Here is a 21,979-nt window from a genome sequence, read left to right as displayed (position 1 = left end):
GAGGCGGAGCGTCCCCCGCTTGACAGGTGGCGCATGCGCGCTGGCGCTTCATTGTGCCCGGCCGGCCCAGCCCCGCCGCGCCTCAGTCGGCGAGAGACCGTTGGCGGGCGAGGAGCTGCCGCCGCCGCAGCAGCAGCTGTGGTCTCCGCCGACGCCGACGCGCCCTCCTTCCCTCCCCCCTCCCTCCCCTCGCGGTCGCCTCAGCCGCCCGCCCTCCCCCCTTCTCCCCTTCCGAGCCTCTCCGCCGCCCGGCCATGGAGTGACAGGGAAAGGAGGGAAAAGGCTCCCGGCAGGCCGGCCGGGGAGGCCCCGCCGCCGCGCCCCGATGGCTCTGGTGACGGTCCAGCGCTCGCCTACCCCGAGCGCCACCTCCAGCCCCTGCGCCTCGGTGAGTCTCTCTCGGCGCCTCGCGCTCCCTCAGCCGCCAGGGGGGAAGGCGCCGCCGCCGCCGCATAGGGTCCGGCGCGAGGCCGGGCGCGCATGCGCGGCATCCTCGCGCGCCGCTCTTTGCCTCCCTTCTCGGCCAACCGCCCCGATTCCGCGCTGCTCTTTCTCGCCGGGGTATTTTGTCCCCCTCCCGACGCCGTCCCCCTCCTCTGCCTTGGCCCCCTCTAGGCCCACGTTGACAGCTGCAGCCCATTCATTCTGTCTTTCCCCCTCCATTCATTCATTCATTCATTCATTCATTCTGCCATCCACCCCCAACCACACGCCTCTCCTTTAATTTCTCCTCCTGACTAAATGAGGGAGCGGAGCTAAATTTGGGCTAAAGCTTCCTTTTTTTTGGAAGGGGTGTGCGTCTCTTTATTTACAATTTATCTCAGGAGGACCACAGGAATAAGAAGGCAAGGAGAGCCCGGCTGGATCAGGCCAAAGGGGGCCTATCTAGCGCAGCATCCTCTTCCCCCAGGGGCCAACCAGGTGTCTGTGGGATACCTGCAAGCAGGATTCCAGCACAAGAACCCTCTCCCCTCCTGTGGTTTCCAGCAACGGGTATTCAGAAGCATTGCTGTCTCTGTGGAGGCAGAGCATTGCCATCATGGCTAGCAGCAATTGATAGTCTTGCCCTCCCCATAAGAACATCAGAGGAGCCAGGTGAATCAGGCCAATGGCCCATCTAATCCAACATCCTGTTCTTACAGTGGCCAACCAGATGCCGCAAAGAGAAACCCTCAAGCAAGACCTGAGCACAAGAGGACTCTCCCCTCCTGTGGTTTCCAGCAGCCAGTATTGAGAAACATGGCTGCTTCCAAAATGAGACTGCCTTGTACTGAGCCAGGCAAAATATCCCTTCAAAATAAAGCACAAGCCCAGTCCGTGTGGTTCTTAATTAAGGGGCTTATTTGAAACAGGGACATAGGAAGAGCTTACACCAAGTCAGACCACTGGGCCATCTAGCTCAGTGTTGTTTGCACTGACTGGTAGTGGCTCTCGCAGCCCTACCTGGAGAAGCCATTGGAGACTGAACCTGGGACCTACGGCATGCAAAAGCAGATGCTCTACCATCTGGGCTACAGTCATTTCCCTAAAAGCAAAGTAAGATTCTAGTCCTCATTGGTTCTGAATAAAGAGTCTTATTCATTAAATTATTAAATTTGTATACCGCCCTTCGTCCGAAGATCACAGGGCGGTTTCGCCACATAAAAATACAAAATGAGATCACATAATACATAATAAAAGGAACCAATAACCTCCTGCCCCAACACATTAAAAAAGTTCATGGGATGTTAATCACCCAAAGGCCTGGTTATAGAGAAAGGCTTTCCCGTAGTGGCTAAAGATATGTAATGAAGGCATCAGGCAAGCCTCCCTGAAATAAGAACATAGGATGCTGCCATACAGTAAATCAGACTATTGGTCCATGTAGCTCAGTATTGGGTAATGTGACCGGCAGCCGCTCTCTATGGTTTCAGACTGGGAACATTCCCAGCCCTACCTGGAGATGTTGAGGACTGAACCTAGGCCCTTCTACGTGCAAAGCAGGGACTCTGTACTACTGAGCTATGACTTCCCCATCCAATGACTCATTTCCAGTTTTAAGTTCTTGTTTTGCAAGGATGTGCACCTTAGAATGCTGTTGTTTTTTAAAGAAGGGAATTTTTTTGAGTACCTGTGTGTACATTTGGGGCTGCCTTTATAAGGGCACAGACCTTTCAAGAAAGCTTACACTAAAAATGCAGCAAATTAATGTAATTAATAGTAATTCTGCCACCATCTGCCCTGTGGAAAGGATCCTGATTACTTTGTTATATGTTGGTGTTGTTTGTTGTGGTTTTTAAAAACGTGCCTCATTGTTTCTCCTAATCTCTCTTGGAATGATTTCCCCCCCGGAAGGTGGGATATAAGAAACTCTAATAAATATGCAGACAGAAACTATAGCAAACAAACCACTTGTAGAAGCCAGCTAGAAGGGCCACTGGAGCACAGTGGTGGAGGGCCTACTTAGGATGCCAATGGTCTTGGGTTCAAGGTCTCAGTGGCATCTCTGACTTAGGACTGGGACCTGACTGAAATTCTGGAGAACTGTTTCCAGCCGCCGTGGGCAATGCTGAGCTTGATGGGCCAGTGACCTGACTTGGGATAAAGCAGCTTCCTATGTCCCTAAGAATAGAACAACGGCATCCGGTCCTAAAATACTAAAATACAGGACATTCCAGTTGCCAAAATCAGCAGCAGGAGAATCGAAACATCTCTGGAAATAACAGAGAAAAACAAATGGGTCTTTAGGACTTTCCCAACTACCTGAAGGGACAGGGCCTGAGTCGGAGAGAGGTTGGTAATTCATTCTAGGCACATGGAACCACAGCAGAAAGGCCTTCTCCCTTGTACTTGCCAATTTGATTACTGTACTCTCAATAGTGGGTATATAAGGAAGTAGGCAGTTCCAATCTCCTGCTGTATTTACGTTATCATCCTTCTCCCACCCCCTTGTATAAAAAGGTAAAGGTACCCCTGCCCGTACGGGCCAGTCGTGTCTGACTCTAGGGTTGTGCACCCATCTCACTTAAGAGGCCGGGGGCCAGCACTGTCCGGAGACACTTCCGGGTCACGTGGCCAGCGTGACGAAGCTGCTCTGGCGAGCCAGCACCAGCGCAGCACACGGAAACGCCGTTTACCTTCCCGCTATAAAGCGGTACCTATTTATCTACTTGCACTTAGGGGTGCTTTCGAACTGCTAGGTGGGCAGGAGCTGGGACCGAAAGACGGGAGCTCACCCTGCCGCGAGGATTCGAACCGCCGACCATGCGATTGGCAAGCCCTAGGCGCTGAGGTTTTACCCACAGCGCCACCTGCGTCCCACCCCCTTGTATAGATGCCAGTTTCTTTTTTAAAAAGGCAACCCACGATCACCACACTTGATTTATTACTAAAAATGTCATTTATCCTGTGCATTATTTTCTGGGATTAAGACCTTAGAATTTGGGCTTGTTGTAGGCATGGATGGGGCTGCACTGCCATTCCACTTTTCTGTTTTAAAATACTTAAAATATATTTAAAAATAAGAAAAATAAAACAAAAGAGTACTAACTTACAAAAAAAAAATACAATTAGGTATAATATGATGGGGAGACTAAAGCTTCATATACTCTAATGTAATTTGATTTATTTCCAGATTTCTATTAACTTGTGTTATATATTTGTGTCTCCTTGTTTTGCAACAAATCATTTTTTGAAAAACAAGCAAGATTTTCCTCCATTTTAGTTTTGTTAACTTGTCTGCCTGAAACTGTTATAAGGAAGGTTATAAATGCATCTGAAGTGATTGGTCTTTGTCGCCATAGATATCTATCTTTTGAAACATTTTTTTTTTTTGCAAGGGGTGGGTAGTTCACTAACAGCACCATCCTTTGCATGTTTACCTAGATGTCCTCTTTCTGTCAGTCTTACTTGCTCTTTAAACGTAGGTAAGGATGAATAAATGTGCATGTTTCGATTTATCAGTTTCTCATTGTTCCAGTTTTAAGCTGAGTTTTCCACCTTTCCACAATGGTTTACATTAAGTCCTCATGAAAATTAATCAGCATGTTAGTGTGCATTTCACCTAATATTCGCATTTTTGTATGCCATTTTACCCAATATATACATTATTGCAAATATGTGTCATATGTGCCCTGACACGTTTGTATATTATGTGCATTATTTTTAGTGCATTTTTGGCATGCTTTGTACTGATAAACACATTTTGATATCTAGGTTTGCATTATACCATTCATCAGACCAAATTTTCCCCCATCCCTATCCTTGGCCTGTCCTTGTGGTGCTCTCTTCAACAGCATCTCCCCGTGTGTTTTCCCATTCCCCCTCCTTGTATTTCTGCATTGCTCAATCACCATTTAAAGTCATCATAGTAATATATTGCACCATTGGTGTTGCTTCTTGGCAAAAGGGTTTTTCATATCCATATCCGCTCCCACACAAAAAAAAAACCCCGATTGCAGAGAACTCCGGGAGGCTTTTGCATTCTGCAGAATGTGTGTTTCTGTATTCCTGATGGCCTTGCAGTCTGCCTCTCTTTGATTTTGAACAGTTTATGATCGAAACCAGCAGCTGGCAGCCCCTGGGCCAAATCCACCCCACAGAATGGTACCACCTGCTGCCCTTGCATGAGGAAACTAGGCGCACGGCCATTTTGGCAGGGATGGGCATTCAGCATGTTCAGACACCTTGCTACCCTGCTCCTACCCAAATCACAATTGCTGACCAAGGGATATACCACACCTGGTTCCACACAGAGAGGAGGAAGAGGTTTATCTTTACACTATTATTCTGAGGGATGCTCAGGTTTCTGCTTACGGTTATATTTTTTTGTTTGAGCTGAGCAGGGTCACTTTGAGGAGCATTCAGAAGCTGGCCTTATTAGAGAGCTTTCCCCAAGCCATTTCCATTTTTTAAACTCCTGTCCGAGCTTTTATTGCCCGGAGGTTTTCCAAGTGCCTTGCCGATAAAATGAAGCAATGAAACAAGGCAATAAAGATCACAATAAATATATGCGGAATTGCTAGTCCAAAGAAGCTTCCTTGGCCAAACAGTGAAGGCCAGCTCTTAATCAGCCTCCTGAACTTCAGGCACAGAGTGGGGCTGGTTGGCTTGCTGGGGAAGTGAGTTATGCTTCCACACAACCTGTTTATTGAGCACTTACCCCTGATTTGCTTGCAAGGAGATTAGACAATGTTGGCTGTTTAATGAATGTTCGTTGTTTGAAGGGAGGTTAGATGGTGTGGCATCAAACCCAGTTCCACCCTTTCCAGTGAATTTCCATATCATTTTCCTTATCATAAAAAGTCTGATGTTTTCGTCAAGATTGTGCAGGCTAAATGTGATTGAATCACACCCCAAAAATGGTGGCAGCCTAGAAGTGCCCACTGTCACATATTGCGTGTATATGGGGTCCAAGGCAAGTTTTTTGGAAGTAAAGATTGTAGCCAAAGACTTTGAGAGATGTTTGCCTCTGAATACTGGCTGCTGGGAAACCCAAGTGAGGAATTTGCTGCTTGCCTTCATGCCCTCTTTTCAGGACTCCCATTGAAGCACCTGACTGGCCACTGTGCGAACAGGACTAGATGGGCTCCGTTTGGCTGGAATCAGCTTCAGGGCTCTTATGAGGATCTTACAGGTGAATTGCTCAGGGCCAGTGGGTGAGTTTTGCAGTTGAACTGGCAGTTTCTCGGCTCACAGCTTGGGCTCTTCACTGCTATGCTATGCCAACTCTAAAACTCAAGACATGCTGTAAAGCCCTGACACCACTCAGATATTGCCTTAAAAGCCTGCTCAGTTTTCTTTTTGGAGCCTTCCCTCAGAGCTGATGGCGTTAGTAACAGGCCCTTTCAATCTCACTTCAAGTGCTTTGTCATAAATATCAATGGGCTCAATGTATCTCCTTGTACATATTGTCTGATGTGAACACTGCACATTGAGATAGCCAGCCCAGCCTCAGAACACAGAATTTAGCTGCTGAGTTGCTCTGCTAAATTTGGGTGGAACCTGGCAGGTGCCTCTATGGCCAAATTAATAATATACATATAAGGCTGTATGATGAACAACAGGCCCAGGACAGAACCCTGCGGCACCCCACTTGTCACTTTTCCCCAGGATGGTGAGAAATTATTAATGAGTACCCTTGGGGCTCGGTCAGTCAACCATCTGCAAATCTACCTAACGGTTACCTCGTTCAACCCACATTTTACCAGCTTCTCTGTAATAATATTATGTGGGGACTTTGTCAAAAGCCTTACTGAGAACAAGATACACTGTGTCCACAGCATTCCCCTAATCTACCAACCTTGTAACTTGATATCAAAAAAAGAAATGAGGTTCATCCAGTGTGACTTGGCTTTTGAGAAACCCATGCTGAGTTTTAGTAATCACAGCATCCTGTTCTAAGTGCTCACAGTCCGACTGTTTAATTATCAAGGGTTATAGACAGAGGCTCTGAGATCTGCCAGCAACTTGGTACCCTTGGGTGCAGCTCATCAGGCCCTGGAAATTTGAATTCGTTTAAAGGAGCTAGGTGTTCCCTTAATACATATTTTCCTTTCTTGGGCATCAGCTCCCTCCTTCTGTCATTTATTCTGTTATTCTCCAGGTTGGGCACTGCTTTCCTTTTGTGTGAAGACAGAGGCAAAGTAGGCGCTGAGCAGTTCCGCCTTCTCTCTGCCACCCGATGGCATTATTATTTTTAACCTCTCTTGCAAGCCTGAGCTCATTCTGACCTCCTCCATGCAACTGTTGGCTATGTGTGCATACTCCTCCTTTGTGATTCTACAATTTCTACATTCCATGTCTCCTAACAACCCTCAGCACACGCAACAAACTACACTTCCCAGAATTCTTTGGGGGAAGCCATGACTGTTTAAAGTGGTATCACAGTATGGTTTAAATGTGGCCTATATCAGTCAGGGTGGGCAAAAATGCTGGGGGGGGGGCGTCTCTTGGGAATTGCCAAAGCGCTCAGACCCAGCTGTAGAGGAGCTCAGCAGCCATCTGCTGTTTGGGGAGGCTGATACTTCTCTTTCCCTGGAAAGTGATGCAGGTGTAGTTCTTTGAGCAGAGCGTGGATTTGGGATTATGATTATGATTACTATTATTTTTCAAAAGCTCTTTTAGTTCCTGCCCTGCTGTGTCTTGTGATCCACCGTTCCAAATGTATCCCATCTGCCATTAGCTGTTGTCACCCCCACCCCCCAAACTCCCTCTCCTGGGAGCGAAATCAGAAGACTTAACAGAATCCACGATTGGCTGACTATATTCAGCCTGGTGGGGCACAGCTTAGATGCGCAGGTCTGCTCTTCACAAAGGACAGCAGAAATAATTATATAACCTTGTTCTCTTGTGCATGGCACAGTACGCGTGAAAAGCTAAGTTCCTAGTCCTCGTGATGTTTGACAGGCAGTGAGCACTTTTCATGGGCAGCGCTCATGTTCCAAAAACCTTGTTCGTACAGGGAGACGTTATAAACGTAGCTAGATATTCCTGAAGTTTGTTAAAGAATCTCCATTGGTGCATCTTAGAAACAAGTTGCCTTGCACGTTTCATTTAGTTTCATTTCATTTTAAGGATGTGAAAGGTGAGGTTGCGCGCCCAGTACAGATTTTGGTGCTTCCATGGGGCAACTGCAAAAACAGACTTGACTGCTATCTAGGGTTACCTAGAAGTGTGCACCTGATGCTGGACTACAACTCCTTTCAGCCCACCCTGCACCGCTGTTGGTGATGGGAGTTGTAGTCCAAAACATCTGGAGGGTGCAAGGTTGCAGGTGACAAAAGAACCCGCTTGGAACTATTATCATTACAGTGGTACCTCGGGTTAAGTACTTAATTTGTTCTGGAGGTCCGTACTTAACCTGAAACTGTTCTTAACCTGAAGCACCACTTTAGCTAATGGGGCCTCCTGCTGCTGCCGCACCGCCAGAGCACGATTTCTGTTCTCATCCTGAAGCAAAGTTCTTAACCCGAGGTACTATTTCTGGGTTAACAGTCTGTAACCTGAAGCGTATGTAACCCGAGGTACCACTGTAATTATTTCACCCTGCCCTTCCGCCAATGAATCCAGAATGATATAGATGACTCCCCGCCCCCCTTTGGTTTTACTGTATCCTCACACCAACCCTGTGAGGTAGGTTTGGCTGAGAGAGAGCAATAAGCTAGTCCAAGGTCACTTGGGAAGCTTCATGGCTGAGTGCGGATTTGGAATTGGACTTGCCCATTCCTAGTCATCACCCTCCCCAATGTTTTTGAATCTTGACCGGGTATTACAGAGCAGCAGCATCTGGAGGGCAAAATCACGGTCTTGGGATGTGTATCTCAGCCATGTGAAGGTTGATCTGACTGAGACAAGAGATCAAGGACCCCATATAGATTTGAACCCAGGTCTTGCTAGCCTACCCACTACAGCAGGGATGGGGAACATCTATGACCCTGCAGATGTTGCCAAACTCCCATCATCCCTGATCACTGGCCATAGTGGCTGTTGGGAGCTGGAGTCTGGCAAGATCAGGAGGTCCACTTCTCCCCCTGTCTGGTAACAAGTCTTGGAACCCTGGAGGTGTTGAACAGGCTGTAAATAACAAATCTTGAGCACTTTGAGGAGTGAATGCAGTTGCCAGTTTGTTGTTTGCAGATGTTGCCACATGATCCTGCTGTCAAACGTCTCTGTTGGGGCTGAGTTTGACTTCAGAGCCACAGAAGCAGAAAACAAAGAAGCAGAGCCATCTCTCCTTTTTTGTGAAAAATGTGTTGGGCTTTTATTATTTACACTGGATGCACCCCCCCCTTCAAGTCTCTCTTTTATAGAAGGAGGATGGTTCTGGGCGGGGTGTCTAGACCTTCCGTTATATCCTCCCAAAGCCTATTTTCTTGCTCCAATAAGAGACCATATTGTTTCCCCGCAGGGCAGAGAGGCGGCTGACCCAGAAATGAAGAGATGGCCATTTTCCTTGTCGCAAACGCATATTCCTCTGCCTCTTCTTCTTCTTCTTCTTCTCCCTCCCCCCCCCCCCCGCCCTTAAAAGCATCACAGTTACAAACGCCGCCATCTGCCTCCTTGTCAGTCAGAGGAGAGGATGATCCAAAAGCTGCCTTGTGTCAGGGAATCTTTTCCAGGGCTCTGCGTGGAGGGAGATGTTTGCCAGGGCCTTACGCCCTGCTGCTTCCTCCAGGAATGGGGCACCCAAGGGTGCCAGAGGCAGCGTTTGGGGCTTTTAGGCTTGGGTTGGGGGAAAGGAAGTTTGGCAGCAGGGGGGCAGAACACTGCAGAGGTTTACATACCAATGCACAGTGGAAGCAGGTAGAGAGTGTTCCTTCCTTTCTCACTATTAGAGCTTATGGGTCACCCTGTGAAGTTCATTGGCAGAATATTTAGGACAGGGGTGGGGAAACACAGGACCGGGGCCTGAATGCGGCCCTTCCGTCCTCTGTAGGTGGCCCTCGGAAGTCTGAGTAGGCCATGCCCCTCACCATCCTTGAGTGCTTTTGTCTGGCATTAAATGTGCCCTTGAACTTGGGGAATGCCTCTTCACTTGCCTGTGTGGCGGTGTGTGTATGTAGAAACCAGCCTATTGGACCCGTTACCCAACCACCGCATGTGTCCCTCAGGAGGCTGCCCAGAAGGGAATGCTGCCCTCTCTGGCTGGACGGGGCTCCACATCTGGGTCAAGTGAAAGGAAGTCGCGTCACACAGTGCAGGGCTCAGGTGTAGAACTTTCTGCCGCAAGGCATGGTGGTGGATGCTGGCTGAAGTGGCCTTGAAAAGAGTTTGCCACATGCCCCCTCCAAATAATGGACCTGCCTGTGGCCGCTGTGATCGCTGAGGCTGATGGGACTTGTAGCCCAAAAGATGTATGGGGTGCCAGGTAGGCCGAGGCTGTCCTTACGGGACCCTGCTCCAAGAGAGTGGCCAGCGGAAATGAGCTGTGAAGAGGAACCTAAGAAGAGCTTGCTGGATCAGGCCAAAGGGGGCTCCTTTAGTCCACCATCCTTTTCTCACTGTGGCCATCCAAGTTCCCCAAAGGGAAGCTTGCAGGGAGAATCCGTTGTGGGAAACTCACCTCTGCAAAACCACTAGGAGACCTTGTGTGGGTTGGGAGCAGGTCTTTCTCCTCCACCCTCCATCATCTGCAATGAAAGGGGGTTGGATGGGGGTGTCTGTGTTGCTGGGCTAAGGATTACCATGACACTCTCTTAACGCTTATAAAGCACTTGAGAGCATTCAAGCGAGACCTTTATTGCTATTATTAGATTGGTGCATCTGCACATTGTGTGTGAGAGAGATGTTCACATCCAAAGGTGCCTTCAGTCCTGGGTCACCCTGAGAGTGAGCGCTCATTGGCTTCCAGTCAGCTCTCTGCCAAATCCCTCGAAACTCACAGGACCGCTCCACGAACTGCACAAAAGGCTTTGACACTGGAGATGCAGAGAGCGTTGCCCAAAAAAGGATAATCTGGTGCAACAGCCAGGTAGAGAGATTTATGCTGGCTGCAAGATGTTCTGAAGGTCTGGATAAGGTTGGAGGAGACTGTGTTATCTTGGTCACTGCTGGACTTTGTCTTCCTTTGTCTGGTGCAAACGAGACGTGCACGGTGGCACTTTCTTGTGGGTATATGCACTTGGGGCAATAGAGAGGTGAAGGCTTCTTTTTTAAAATTAAATCTGGCTCGTCTTGGTGACCTGGGTGTGAATTGCATCTTTTCCTGCATTTCTATAAAATAGCAATGGGGGACCTGTGGCCTTTATTGAGCTCCAGCTCTCAGCAGCCCCAGCCTGCATGTCCTCTAACCGGGGATGATGGAAGTTGTAGTCCAACAACATTTGGAGGGCACCAGGTTGGGAAAAGCTGCTCTTCCCAGGGTGCTGCGCCCACCCTCAGAATAATACTCCCAAACCTCCTTGTTCTGGTAAACACATGTGGATCATCTCCCCTTTTATTAAAATCAGCATCGTACTGCTTTAAACAGTTATGGCTTTTCCCAAAGAATGCTGGGAAGTGTAGTTTGTTCAGGATGTTGCAAGTTGTTAGGAGACCCCTCTTCCTCCCTTGTTGTTGTTGTTGTTGTTTAGTTGTTTAGTCGTGTCCGCCTCTTCGTGACCCCCTGGACCAGAGCACGTCAGGCCCTCCTGTCTTCCACTGCCTCCTGCAGTTTGGTCAAACTCATGCTGGTCACTTCGAGAACACTGTCCAACCATCTCGTCCTCTGTCGTCCCCTTCTCCTTGTGCCCTCCATCTTTCCCAACATCAGGGTCTTTTCCAGGGAGTCTTCTCTTCACATGAGGTGGCCAAAGTATTGGAGCCTCAGCTTCACAATCTGTCCTTCTAGTGAGCACTCCCTTACGGACCTACAATTCCCAGAGCTCACTGCATGGAGGAATTGACTGTTAAACCACACTGGGAATTATATCTCTGCAAGGGTAATAGGGTTCTCCTACCAACTCTCAGCACCCTTAGCAAACTACAGCTCCCATAATTCTTCGGGGGAAGCTGTGGCTATAGTAGCTCTTTAAATGTAGTGCAGATCAGGCCCTTGGCAGAGAAGTATCTTTCCCATCACCTAAGAAATGCTCCTTTTATCTGGAGATGGCAGAGACTGAACCAGGGTCCTGCATACAAAGCCCCCTCCCCAAATTGAGCCCCCTGGCTTTGAGCACCCACAGCCATCACAACTAAGCAGGGTGGTCTGGGGGCTGGTGCGTTTCTGGCCCTCCCATTCATTACGATGGGGCTTGTGCAAAAGAACATCAGAGCGGGTGGTGGATCTGGCCTGTGTCTGCTCAACTGGAGCCTAACTGCCTGGAGGATGGCTTCTTGCCCGTGCTGAGTGGCTACTCAAGTGGCTCTTGCACTTAAACCTCACCTAGTAATTGGCTAATTCCATTAGCGGACGCCTGGTAATCTGGCTTTGTAATGAGGCACCCTCGATGAGGCTTCAGCGTGGCAGCTTGCCACCATTGTCGCTCCAGCCAGCGGTCAAAACTCAGGAGAGACTTGGGCTGAGTACGTGTTGTTGTTGTTTAGTTGTTGGTTGCATTGATAGTCCACCTTTCCTCCAGGGAGCTCGAGGATGGTGTACATAGTTCTCTTTCTCACTGTTTTATCATCACAACAACCCTGTGAGGTAGGTTAGGCTGAGAATGAATGACTGCCCCCAGATCACCCAGTGGGGGTTTGTACTCTGGCCTCCCAGGTCCTAGTCCAACACTCTAACCACTACGCCACACTGGCTAAACACGTTCGGAATTCATTCTTTCCTTCAAAGCATTCCGGACGATGTGATGTACCCATCAGAGAGTCAACAGTTCCCATAACCCTTAGCAAACTGCTGTGTCCAGAATTATTTGAGAGAAAAAATGAGTTCCGAATGTACTTGAAAGAGTGTGTTCTTAGCCTGAGTAGGGCAAACTGTTTGCCTCCGGGCTTTCAGCTGGCATATTCCATCTTCCCCATCTCTCTGCCTCTTTATAATTTCAAGGGTTCTTCAGAGCCCTTCACATCCTTCCTCAGTTATATTTGCAGAAGCCAGGTTGGTGACCTTATTCCCCGTGTTGCTAATAGCTGAACCGCCCGCCCCCCCAATTACGATGGGGAGAGTGGGGCTCGTTGCGAGTGCCTTGCCCCATGAGCCGGCAGTGTCCTGCTGAATTTGGTCTGTAAGCGCCTTGAGGACAGAGACTTATAGTGATGGTTCTGATGGTTCCGTATCCATTGTAACAATCTCTCATAATAGTGGATTCTGATTGTTGGATTACCGAGATGGCAGCTAACTTCCTGCTCAGTGTGATGAAGAGGAAAGCGGCATTAACTTCTTTTTTAACACCACAGCTGCAGTCGACATGCTGTACAAGGACAATGGAGCTAGGACAAATCTGAGGAGCTGAAGGACCCCTTCAACGATCCTCCTCCAGCCTCAGCAGTTTTTGTCTTTTTGTTTCTGTACTATCGGTCACTCGATGTTTTAAACCCTCTGTTGCTTCTGTTATCTCTTTTTTTTCCCCCTCTCCCTTTAAGTATTTGCCCAGGACGATATCTACCTTTACCTCCCCACCCCCATTTTATGTTGTTATTTCTATGTATATCATGCTATGGCCACACGGCTAATGCAATAAAATCTGAAAATCTGAAAATCTGAATAGTGGCATTGTGGTGTAAGCCACTGAGCCTTGGGCTTGCCAATCGGAAGGTTGGCGGTTCGAATCCCCGCGACGGGGTGAGCTCGGTCCCTGCTCCTGCCAACCTAGCAGTTCGAAAGCACGTCAAAGTGCAAGTAGATAAATAGGTACCGCTCCGGCGGGAAGGTAAACGGCGTTTCCGTGCGCTGCTCTGGTTTCGCCAGAAGCGGCTTAGTCATGCTGGCCACATGACCTGGAAAAACTGTCTGCGGACAAATGTCGGCTCCCTCGGCCAGTAAAGCGAGATGAGCGCCGCAACCCCAGAGTTGTCCGCGACTGGACTTAACTGTCAGGGCTCCTTTACCTTTACCTTACACCACCATATTGTAAAATACCAGGATGGCATATGGTTGTTAGAAAGACAAAACACCATTACAAAGCAATATAAAGACTCCTTAAAGGGCAGTGGATAGCTCAGTTGGTCAGACTGTGATGCTGATAACGCCAAGGTGGCAGGTTTGATCCCTGTGTGGAACAGCTGCATATCTTCAGGGTCCCTTCCAGCTCTACAGTTCTATGAAAGTGGTTGGTGTGTTAGCATAAAGGAGACATCAAGGTTCACCTGGAAGTCAAGGGTAAGGTTGCACACTGAATCTCTGGTGGAAGAGCTTTCTGCAGAATAGGAACGCCCAGTTTCTAGATGAGGCCACTTGGCTCTGTGTAACAAGGGGAAAAGCTAACAGCGCTTCTCTGGAAGATCTCAGTGTTTGGGCTGGGATAGGAGGGTTTGCAGAGACATAGCATGCCTGGTAGTCATTGCAAATTTAGGAACTTTTTAAAGGAAATAATAATAATAATAATAATAATAATAATAATAATAATAATGGTATTCAAACCACTTTGGTGCACTTGCCTTTCTAGGGCCATGAACCCGTTAAAGGGTGAGGCTCCTGTTCACCACCATGACCATCCTGCAGGGCAGCCAAATCGGTTGCAAAGTCCTACTGGGTTAAGAGGTTTCCTTGTCAGGCGACTGAACTTCGCCTTCAAAACGCAAACCGCATAAATTTTAGCAATGGTCCAGTTTTCCCGTCAACAGCAAAGGGCTTCTGCTTCTCCAAAACTATGCACGGAATTTAAGAAAAAATACAGCTGGGTGCCTTGTGTTGTGAGTGTGTTTTGGCATTTAGAAAGCAGTAGAGGATGTGATGCCGAAAGTGTTAGCTGAAACTTGACATGTCCCGTTTGATTCTTTCTGACTGCTCACGGCTTCCGGCTGGTATTTGCGGCTTTTGCTCTTGAAACTATGTAAAATGAAAACTCCCAAAGGTTCAGCTCCGGTGACAGGCGAATGTGCTTGCCAGGAGGGTGTGTGTGTGTGTGTGTGTGTGTGTGTGTGTTTCTCTCTTTTTTTTTAATTTCCTGCAGGGTGGAGTATGTTTTGACTTGAGCCTGTGACTAATGACTTGCACATGGCAATTGAATCAGAAAGCAGCTCTGTCTCCCACCCCCACCCCAAAATAATCCAGGCACACTTCTTAGGTGAGGTGGGGGAGAGAGGCTTTAGTTCTTCGTAGTGGTGGTGAATAGGTTTTCTTTTAGGGTTGCTTAACACCATAACTGAGGCCACACGTGCTTAAATAACAAAAACACACAGTTAGAATTCTGCAGCAGAAAAAGCTGCAGCCTAAGAGATAGTGCGGCTGTGAATTGAGATCTTTGTGCTTATGTGTTGCCAGAAGCTTAAGCTGCTTTATAATCTCTCGGCTGATATCGGCCCACGATGCAGCCTTTCTCTCCTCGCTCAAGGATGGGGCACAGAAAACGGTTATAAATGCCTGGGGTGCCCTTGTGTCTCCCCACTCCAAACAATTACCGTAGGTGTAAATGATACAGCAAAAGGTTAAGGTCTTTCGCTAGAGACCCACAAAGGTGCAATTGGTCCATGGACGGCTTTGATATAGATTAGCAGTAATAAATATTATGGGGTCCTGTTTTCAAGAGTGCTTATCTTGGCAAGCATGTAAATCTGGAGGTTAACTGTCATGAGCTTTTGTTTTTCCTTGCATACCACGGGGGTGGTATGATAAAAGCTACATTTCCTCTCGTTTTTGCAGGTATTTTTTTTTTTTTTGCATCGGGTGGAACTGTAGGCTGCATGGTGCTGCTTAAAGAGAGCTTACTCTCTGTGACAAGCCTCTCCCCCCCCCGCCAAGCCATAGAATCATAGAACTGTATAGCTGGAAGGGACCCCCAAGGTCATTAAGTCCAACTCCTTGCAATGCAAGAATCTCAACTAAAGCATCCCTGCCAGATGCCCTCCCAACCTCTGCTTAAAACAAGGAAGGAGAGTCCATCACCTTCTGAGGGAGTCCAATCTACTGTTGAACTGCTCTTAGCATGATGCATTGTGTACTGAGATTCGACTCCCGCAAAAGCAGTGGATTGCATCCAGTGCCAGTCCTTGGGTCCATTTCCTTAAGTGGGGTTCCTCTGTGTAGAAGATGGTTGGTTCCAACCCAGTACTCCTGCATTCAGCTCCAGCTATTGAAGGTAAAGGTAAAGAGGCCTCTGACCGTTAGGTCCAGTCGTGGATGACTCTGGGGTTGCGGCGCTCATCTCGCTTTACTGGCCAAGGGAGCTGGCGTACAGCTTCCGGGTCATGTGGCCAGCATGACTAAGCCACTTCTGGCAAATCAGAGCAGCGCACGGAAACGCCGTTTACCTTCCCACCGGAGTGGTACCTATTTATCTACTTGCACTTTGTGCTTTCAAACTGCTAGGTTGGCAGGAGCAGGGACTGAGCAACGGGAACTCACCCCGTCGTGGGGATTCGAACCGCCGACCTTCTGATCGGCAAGTCCTAGGCTCTGTGATTTAACCCACAGAAGTTACAAGGCCATTAATACTTTGGTATGGAAGAGTTGATCTTTGAATAGCTGGGCAATGCAATGAAAGCCGTTGTTGCCTGGTTTGCTTATTGTTTGTCTTTGCAAAAAAATTTTTTTAATGTTTCATAACGTATATAAAACAGAGCAAACAGTTATAGAGATAGGTGTATGTTGAAACGTAGAAAAGCAGGCTCATAAAATTGCCACGTAAAATAAGTGTAGTCACTCATAGGTTAAGTGTCAAAGTCCGGGGCATGAAAGAAAGAAAGAATGAGAATAAAAGTTGTCTTCGCATAAAGAAGGAATACTAGTGTTACCTGATTGTGAAGTAGAGTTCCAGATTTGCCAGGCTTGCAGTGATAGCTGCCTCACGAGTGATTGTTCTTTTGTACATGTCATAAAGAATGCCAAATGGCATAAAAAGTGACCACAGGTCAAATTATGTGTTATCATCTCTACTAAAACTGTATTCCAGAGTGAGTGGTACCAAGCGCCCAGTGTAAGTCAGGCTTCTTTATTGAAAGTAGGGATGCTGCCATGCCCTCCTCAGGTGATTTTGCCTGGCGGCAATGTGTCTCCAGACTGTCACAGATGGAGGTAGGTGTGTGTGTGTTTGTTCTGACTCTTGCGTGCTGCAAAGGTAAGATTCTCATCTCTTGCTCTGTTTGCTTTTGCCTTGGGCCTTCCCTCCTCGTGAGGAGAATTGCACACACCGCCTTGAGCTCTGTGGAGAGAAGGTGGGTCAGAAATGTAGCAACAGTAATAAAAAGCTCCAGTGAAGTTGGTGCTTAAAAAACATAATTGACTGTTATTTGCCAATATGTGATTAGTCAGTTGCACACTTGCAGCCAGTGTGGTGCAGTGGTTAGAGTGCTGGACTAGGACCTGGGAAGACAGGGTTTGAATCACGCTTCGACCATGAAGGTCGTTGGGTGACTTTGGGGGCCAGTCACTGCCCCTCAGCCTCACCTCCCTCTCAGGGTTGTTGTGGAGATTAAATGAGGGGGATGGGGAAGAGAACTGTGTGTACCACCTTGAGCTCCTTGGAGAAAAGGGTGGGATATCAATGCAGTCAATAAGTCAATAAAAGTTGTCCCCTTTTCCTGGATCCAGCTCCCATCAGCCTCAGCCAGCACAGCTGTGCCCCAATCAGCCCCGGCCTCATCCAGTCATTCTGGCTCGGGTTGGTTTGGGTTGTAGCCACAAACATCTGGAGGGCACTGGCTTGGCTTTCTGTTGGGCATCCTAGTCGTCGTCTGGGGTTTGCAACACTCACAGAAGATTTGCTCTTGGTCGATAAGGATCATGTTCCTACTTGTAGGCTAGGCCTTTGTACATTTTTTGGAAGGTGGGGGAAACAAGGCCCATAGTCGGCATGTGATGTTTGTTTGCAATCTCTTGCCATGGTTGTGTCCTGAAAGCAAACAAAACTTCTAGTTTCTCTGTTTGCGGCCGTCTGCCCATATTCCGTGATTATACAGCTCCTCTGTGTAATTTCCTTTCTTTTTCTTTTCTCTGCCTGATCCACACCGTGGTGGAATGTTGTGCTGCAGAGCCTTACGGCGGAAAAACAAGCAAACTGACCAGCTTATAATTGCCAGCCTTCCAGCTGCTTTTGGCAGCCTGTTGACGGCGGCAGCGCAGCCCCTTAATAGTACAGAAGTCATATGCTTCTGTCTCCTGGGCCCTTGTGGGCATACCCAGAATCCTCTGCACCATGCAGCGGTGTCATTATGGACAAGAGTTTCCTTGTAATTTTGATGCGGTCAGAGAGTTTGAAAACTGTGCTTTCTTTTGTCTGCTTGACACCTCGAGTCCAATAATTTTGTTAACAGAAATACATCTTTAAAAATTACCTACTATTTCATAGAATTGTAGAGTGGTAAGGGACCCCCGGGGTCCTCTAGTCCAACCCCCTGCAGTGCAGGAATCACAGCTGAAGAATCCCTGACAGGTGGCCACCCAAGCTCTGCTCCTGTTTTGATCCCACTTTGTTGAGGCATAGCGCAAGCGCCCCTCCAGATGGGGAAGGGCTATAGCTCAGTGGAGGAGAGCACCTGCTTTGCATGCAGAAGGTCCCGGGTTCAATCCCAGGTGGCCTCTGCAGGTATGGCTGGGAGAGAACCCAGTCTGAAACCCTGGAGATCCACTGCCAGTCAGTGTAGACGGTGCTGATCTAGATAGACCAATGGTTTATCTCAGCGTTAAAAACTCAGATAACATAGTCTAATCTCCAAATAGCATCTTAAACCTGGGTTACAGTCCCCACAATGGAATGTCTAGGTTCCGTTTTGTTTCCCCCCGCAATGGAGTTGTTTCTTATTATTACTCATTTATATACCACTTTATATTTTAAAGAACAAATCTCAAAGTGGTTTATATCACATGATTAAAACATCAGATAAAACACTCAAGAATAAAACAAATTCAAACGTCAAGGAAAATTTTCAGATCCTTCTCTAAGTGACTTTTTGCTTTCCCCAGTTGCCAACGTGGCATCCAGAGATTTCCACATGGTCACAGTTGGATCCACGCCAGCCAAAATGCTCCTGGCACCTGGCTAATTTCAAACACTGGTCTGACTCAGCATGAGGCAGCTTTTATGTTCCTGTGGTTTTTCATAGCAATAATGCAGTAACACCGGGGAAGTGATTGATTCCTTCATTGCAGGCAGTTGGTCTAGATTACCCTTGGATCTATAATTCGAAGTTTTGCAGAGCAACAAAAAAAGCAGATGGACGTGTGGATGGTCCAGCATAAATTCACTGCTAATGTGCTGTTACTGGGTAAATGACATGCTCCAGAAGATATCCTTTAAAAAATAAAAAACAACAGTCTGGAGGGGCTGTTTGCTAAAGCATCCTGTTTAGTAACCTGATAAGCAAGTTGCCAACCCTCTCTTGGCTTCCTTACGCCCCGCGGTGCCTGAAATTGTCTTGTCGTCTAAGAACTTTGTTCAGCTGCCTTTAAAACACCAACAACAGCTCTGTGGCCTCCACCCAGCTGGAAACAACCGGGGGACAGAAGCCGGCTTTGTCTCCCTCCCTCCCTCCCTCCCTCCCTCCCTCCAAGGGAGTTTCTGCTACGTCATCCAAAAATTAATTTTAACAGGGAAGGCTCCTTTTGGGGTAGAAAGGGGACAGCAGCTCTTTGCAGAGGAGTGGGGAATAGAAACTAACCAGCTGTGCTTCCTCCAAAGAGCTGGCCGGGGCATCGTCATCAGCACTCATTGGCTAACACTCTAGCCGTCAAGCGGTGGTTGACCTTCCCTTTGAGGAAGGAGGATCTGAAAGATTCTGAAACTCAGAATCAGGAACTTAGGAAGATGCCTGATGCCTAGTCAGACCACTAGCCCGCCTAGTTCCGTACCGTGTATACCAGGGGTCAACAAACTTTTTCAGCAGGGGGCCGGTCCATTGTCCCTCAGACCTTGTGGAGGGCTGGACTATATTTGGGGGGTGGAATGAAAAAATTCCTATTTTAAAATTCCATTTAAAATAAAAGGACACATTCTACTCATGTAAAAACACGCTGATTCCCGGACTGTCTGCGGACCGGATTTAGACAGCGATTGGGCCGGATCTGGCCCCCAGACCTTAGTTTGCCTACCCATGGTGTACACTGACCAGCAGCAGTTCTTCCGGGTCTCAGGTGGGGAGTCTTTCCCAGTGGCCACCAGATGTCCCAGTGGGAAGCCTGGAACCGGGATCGGAATACGAGAGCATCTTGCCCTCCTGTGGCTTCCAGCAACTGGGATTCAGAAGCATGGCTGACTCTGACCACAGGGGTGCAACATAGTCGCGTGGCCAGGAGCCATCGATAGCCCTCTGCTCCTCCATGAATTTGTCTAATTTTCTCCCAAAGCTATCCAAGTTGGTGGCCATCACTGGCTCCTGTGGGAGGGAGTTCCACAGTTTAACTTTGCGCTGGGTGAAGGACTTTCTTTTACTGTCTTCCAACATTCAGCTTCATGGGATATCCACGAGTTCTAGTGTTACGAGCGAGGGAGGAAAGCTTTTCTCTATCCGCTTCCCCTGCGCCATGCACAATTTTGCAAGCTTCTATCGCGTCGCCTCTTACTTACCTGTCCTCTAAGCTAAAAAGTCCCAAATGCTTTAACCTTTCCTCGGAGGGGAGTCACTTCACCCATCTCCCACTTGACCACCTACCTGTGCTGTGCTTCTCTGACAATTTCCCAACATGCACCCGGCAGCCACAACCCGTCCCACTAAGCATTTCCCTGTTACACTCTGTGACGTTAAAATATGAGAGTGCTGTAGGTGAAATAGTTAAACAAATTACCCAATCAGAACCCAGGGGGTGGAGTCAGAGGCCCTATAAAACCAGGTCTGGGAGGGGCGAAGGGGAGTTCGTTGGGAGTTGGGTGGTTGGTTGGAGTGGGAGTGAATTGGGATAGAGTCTGTGGGTAGGTTGAGTTAGTGGAGCGAAATAAGCTGAGTCAGGAACAGTTAGGAGCTAGGAAGACAAGTAAATAACTGAGAGGTGGTTTAGTGAGTAAGAGCAGGTAGCGGAAGTTATAGGTCTGGATAGGCACCCCATGATTGTAATTGACCGATACCGTTTATGAAATCACACGCCTGTTAAACTGCAATAAATAAACAGAAGTTCATGTTCCAATTTAACCCTGACTGGACTCAGTATTGTACCAGGTAGGGCCTGGGTGGTGGCAGCGAGAAATAAAGTGGTGGCACAGAGATCAATAGACGGTGAAATGTCCAGGGACCCTGTGTGATCACCACACACTCGGAAGTAACTTCCTAACATGTGGCCTGCCTTGACTGGGTCTGTGTGCGCAGGATGAATCTCGGAGGAGCTGAGGCTGGTTCCTTGGCAGACAGCAACAAAGCCACCCACTTTCTCTTTCCTCCTCTGCTCGCTTTCTCCGCCTGAACTCCGAGGTGAGCAGGGCAGGGCTCCTCCCTTCAGCGCTTGCTCTGACTTGCCAAGGATCACCATATTATTGTCAGCGCTTCAGACATAACGAGGAGCTTCCCTAAATTGAGGCACTAAAGCTAAAAATGAGGCTGTTCTGGAGGAAAACAGAAGGGCTGGGATGAGCGGGGTGTGTGTGTCCTGCAGTTTTTATGTTGGAGGGGTTGCTGCCAGTGGCAGGAAATTTGGTTGGTAATCCTGGTATCGAAACAAACACCTCTTATTCTTTATTTATTTGTTGCATTTACATCTCACCTTCCCCACCCCCTCCGAAGAGCTCAAGAGGGCATACATGGTTCTCCCCCTTCCCTCAAATCCCCACAACAGCGTCCTGTGAGGTGGGTCAGGCTGAGAGGCAGTGAGCCATTGGCCTGATCCAGCAGCCTCTTAGATTCTCATCCCATACGTTCCTAATGCAATCCTGCACCGTTTCAGACTACAAATATTTTGGGTCGGGGTGTGTGTGTTTTCCCCCATTTATTGGGCTGTAACCCTCGCTGTGGGTTAAACCACAGAGCCTAGGACTTGCCGATCAGAAGGTCGGCGGTTCGAATCCCTGCGGCGGGGTGAGCTCCTGTTGCTCGGTCCCTGCTCCTGCCAACCTAGCAGTTCGAAAGCATGTCAAAGTGCAAGTAGATAAATAGGTACCGCTCCAGCGGGAAGGTAAACAGTGTTTCCGTGCGCTGCTCTGGTTCGCCAGAAGCGGCTTAGTCATGCTGGCCAAATGACCCAGAAGCTGTACGCCAGCTCCCTCGGCCAGTAAAGCGAGATGAGCGCCGCAATCCCAGAGTCGGCCACGACTGGACCTAATGGTCAGGGGTCCCTTTACCTTTACCTTTAACCCTTCTAGACAGTTTAGGGATTTCAGTGCTGATCTCCCAGGCCCTCGCCCCATACCCTTTAAACCACCGTATGCCACACAGGTTCTTAACTGCCCATGTTTTAAATCACTGGGCATTAAAACAACACACATCCAAGGTGCGTTGCTCTTTTATGCTTCAACGGAACTACTTTGTTTTTTAATTACTTGGGAAGCGGAAA

At 48.3% G+C, this 21,979-nt stretch overlaps 2 protein-coding genes and 1 long non-coding RNA gene across 6 annotated transcripts in view; 1 reads left to right on the top strand and 2 right to left on the bottom strand.

Moving 5' to 3' along the window:
• EFCAB5 (EF-hand calcium binding domain 5) overlaps positions 1-484 on the bottom strand; it is a 45,345-nt gene extending 44,861 nt beyond the window's left edge. The window contains exon 1 of the mRNA XM_083587427.1: positions 358-484. The gene's annotated coding sequence lies outside the window, so the exon portion shown is untranslated. The remainder of the gene's footprint in view (positions 1-357) is intronic.
• The window catches only part of SSH2 (slingshot protein phosphatase 2), a 122,568-nt gene that overhangs the window by 4,485 nt on the left and 96,104 nt on the right, over positions 1-21,979 (top strand). Inside the window, exon 1 of one of the 4 annotated variants that reach the window (XM_083587419.1) lies at positions 39-388. The exons of 2 other annotated variants lie outside the window; for them this stretch is intronic. In XM_083587419.1, coding sequence (XP_083443545.1) covers positions 326-388 — 63 coding nt within the window. In that variant the 5' untranslated portion in view covers positions 39-325. Of the gene's footprint in view, positions 1-38; positions 389-21,979 lie in introns of those variants that run through there. One more of the 4 variants, XM_083587416.1, reaches the window with a different exon arrangement.
• LOC310750210 overlaps positions 1-21,979 on the bottom strand; it is a 185,299-nt gene that overhangs the window by 92,151 nt on the left and 71,169 nt on the right. The window lies entirely within an intron of this gene.

This window comes from Podarcis filfolensis (genome assembly GCF_964270895.1).
Source record: "Podarcis filfolensis genome assembly, chromosome: 15".
Lineage (NCBI taxonomy): Eukaryota > Metazoa > Chordata > Lepidosauria > Squamata > Lacertidae > Podarcis > Podarcis filfolensis.
This window is presented reverse-complemented; position numbering and strand designations above follow the sequence as displayed.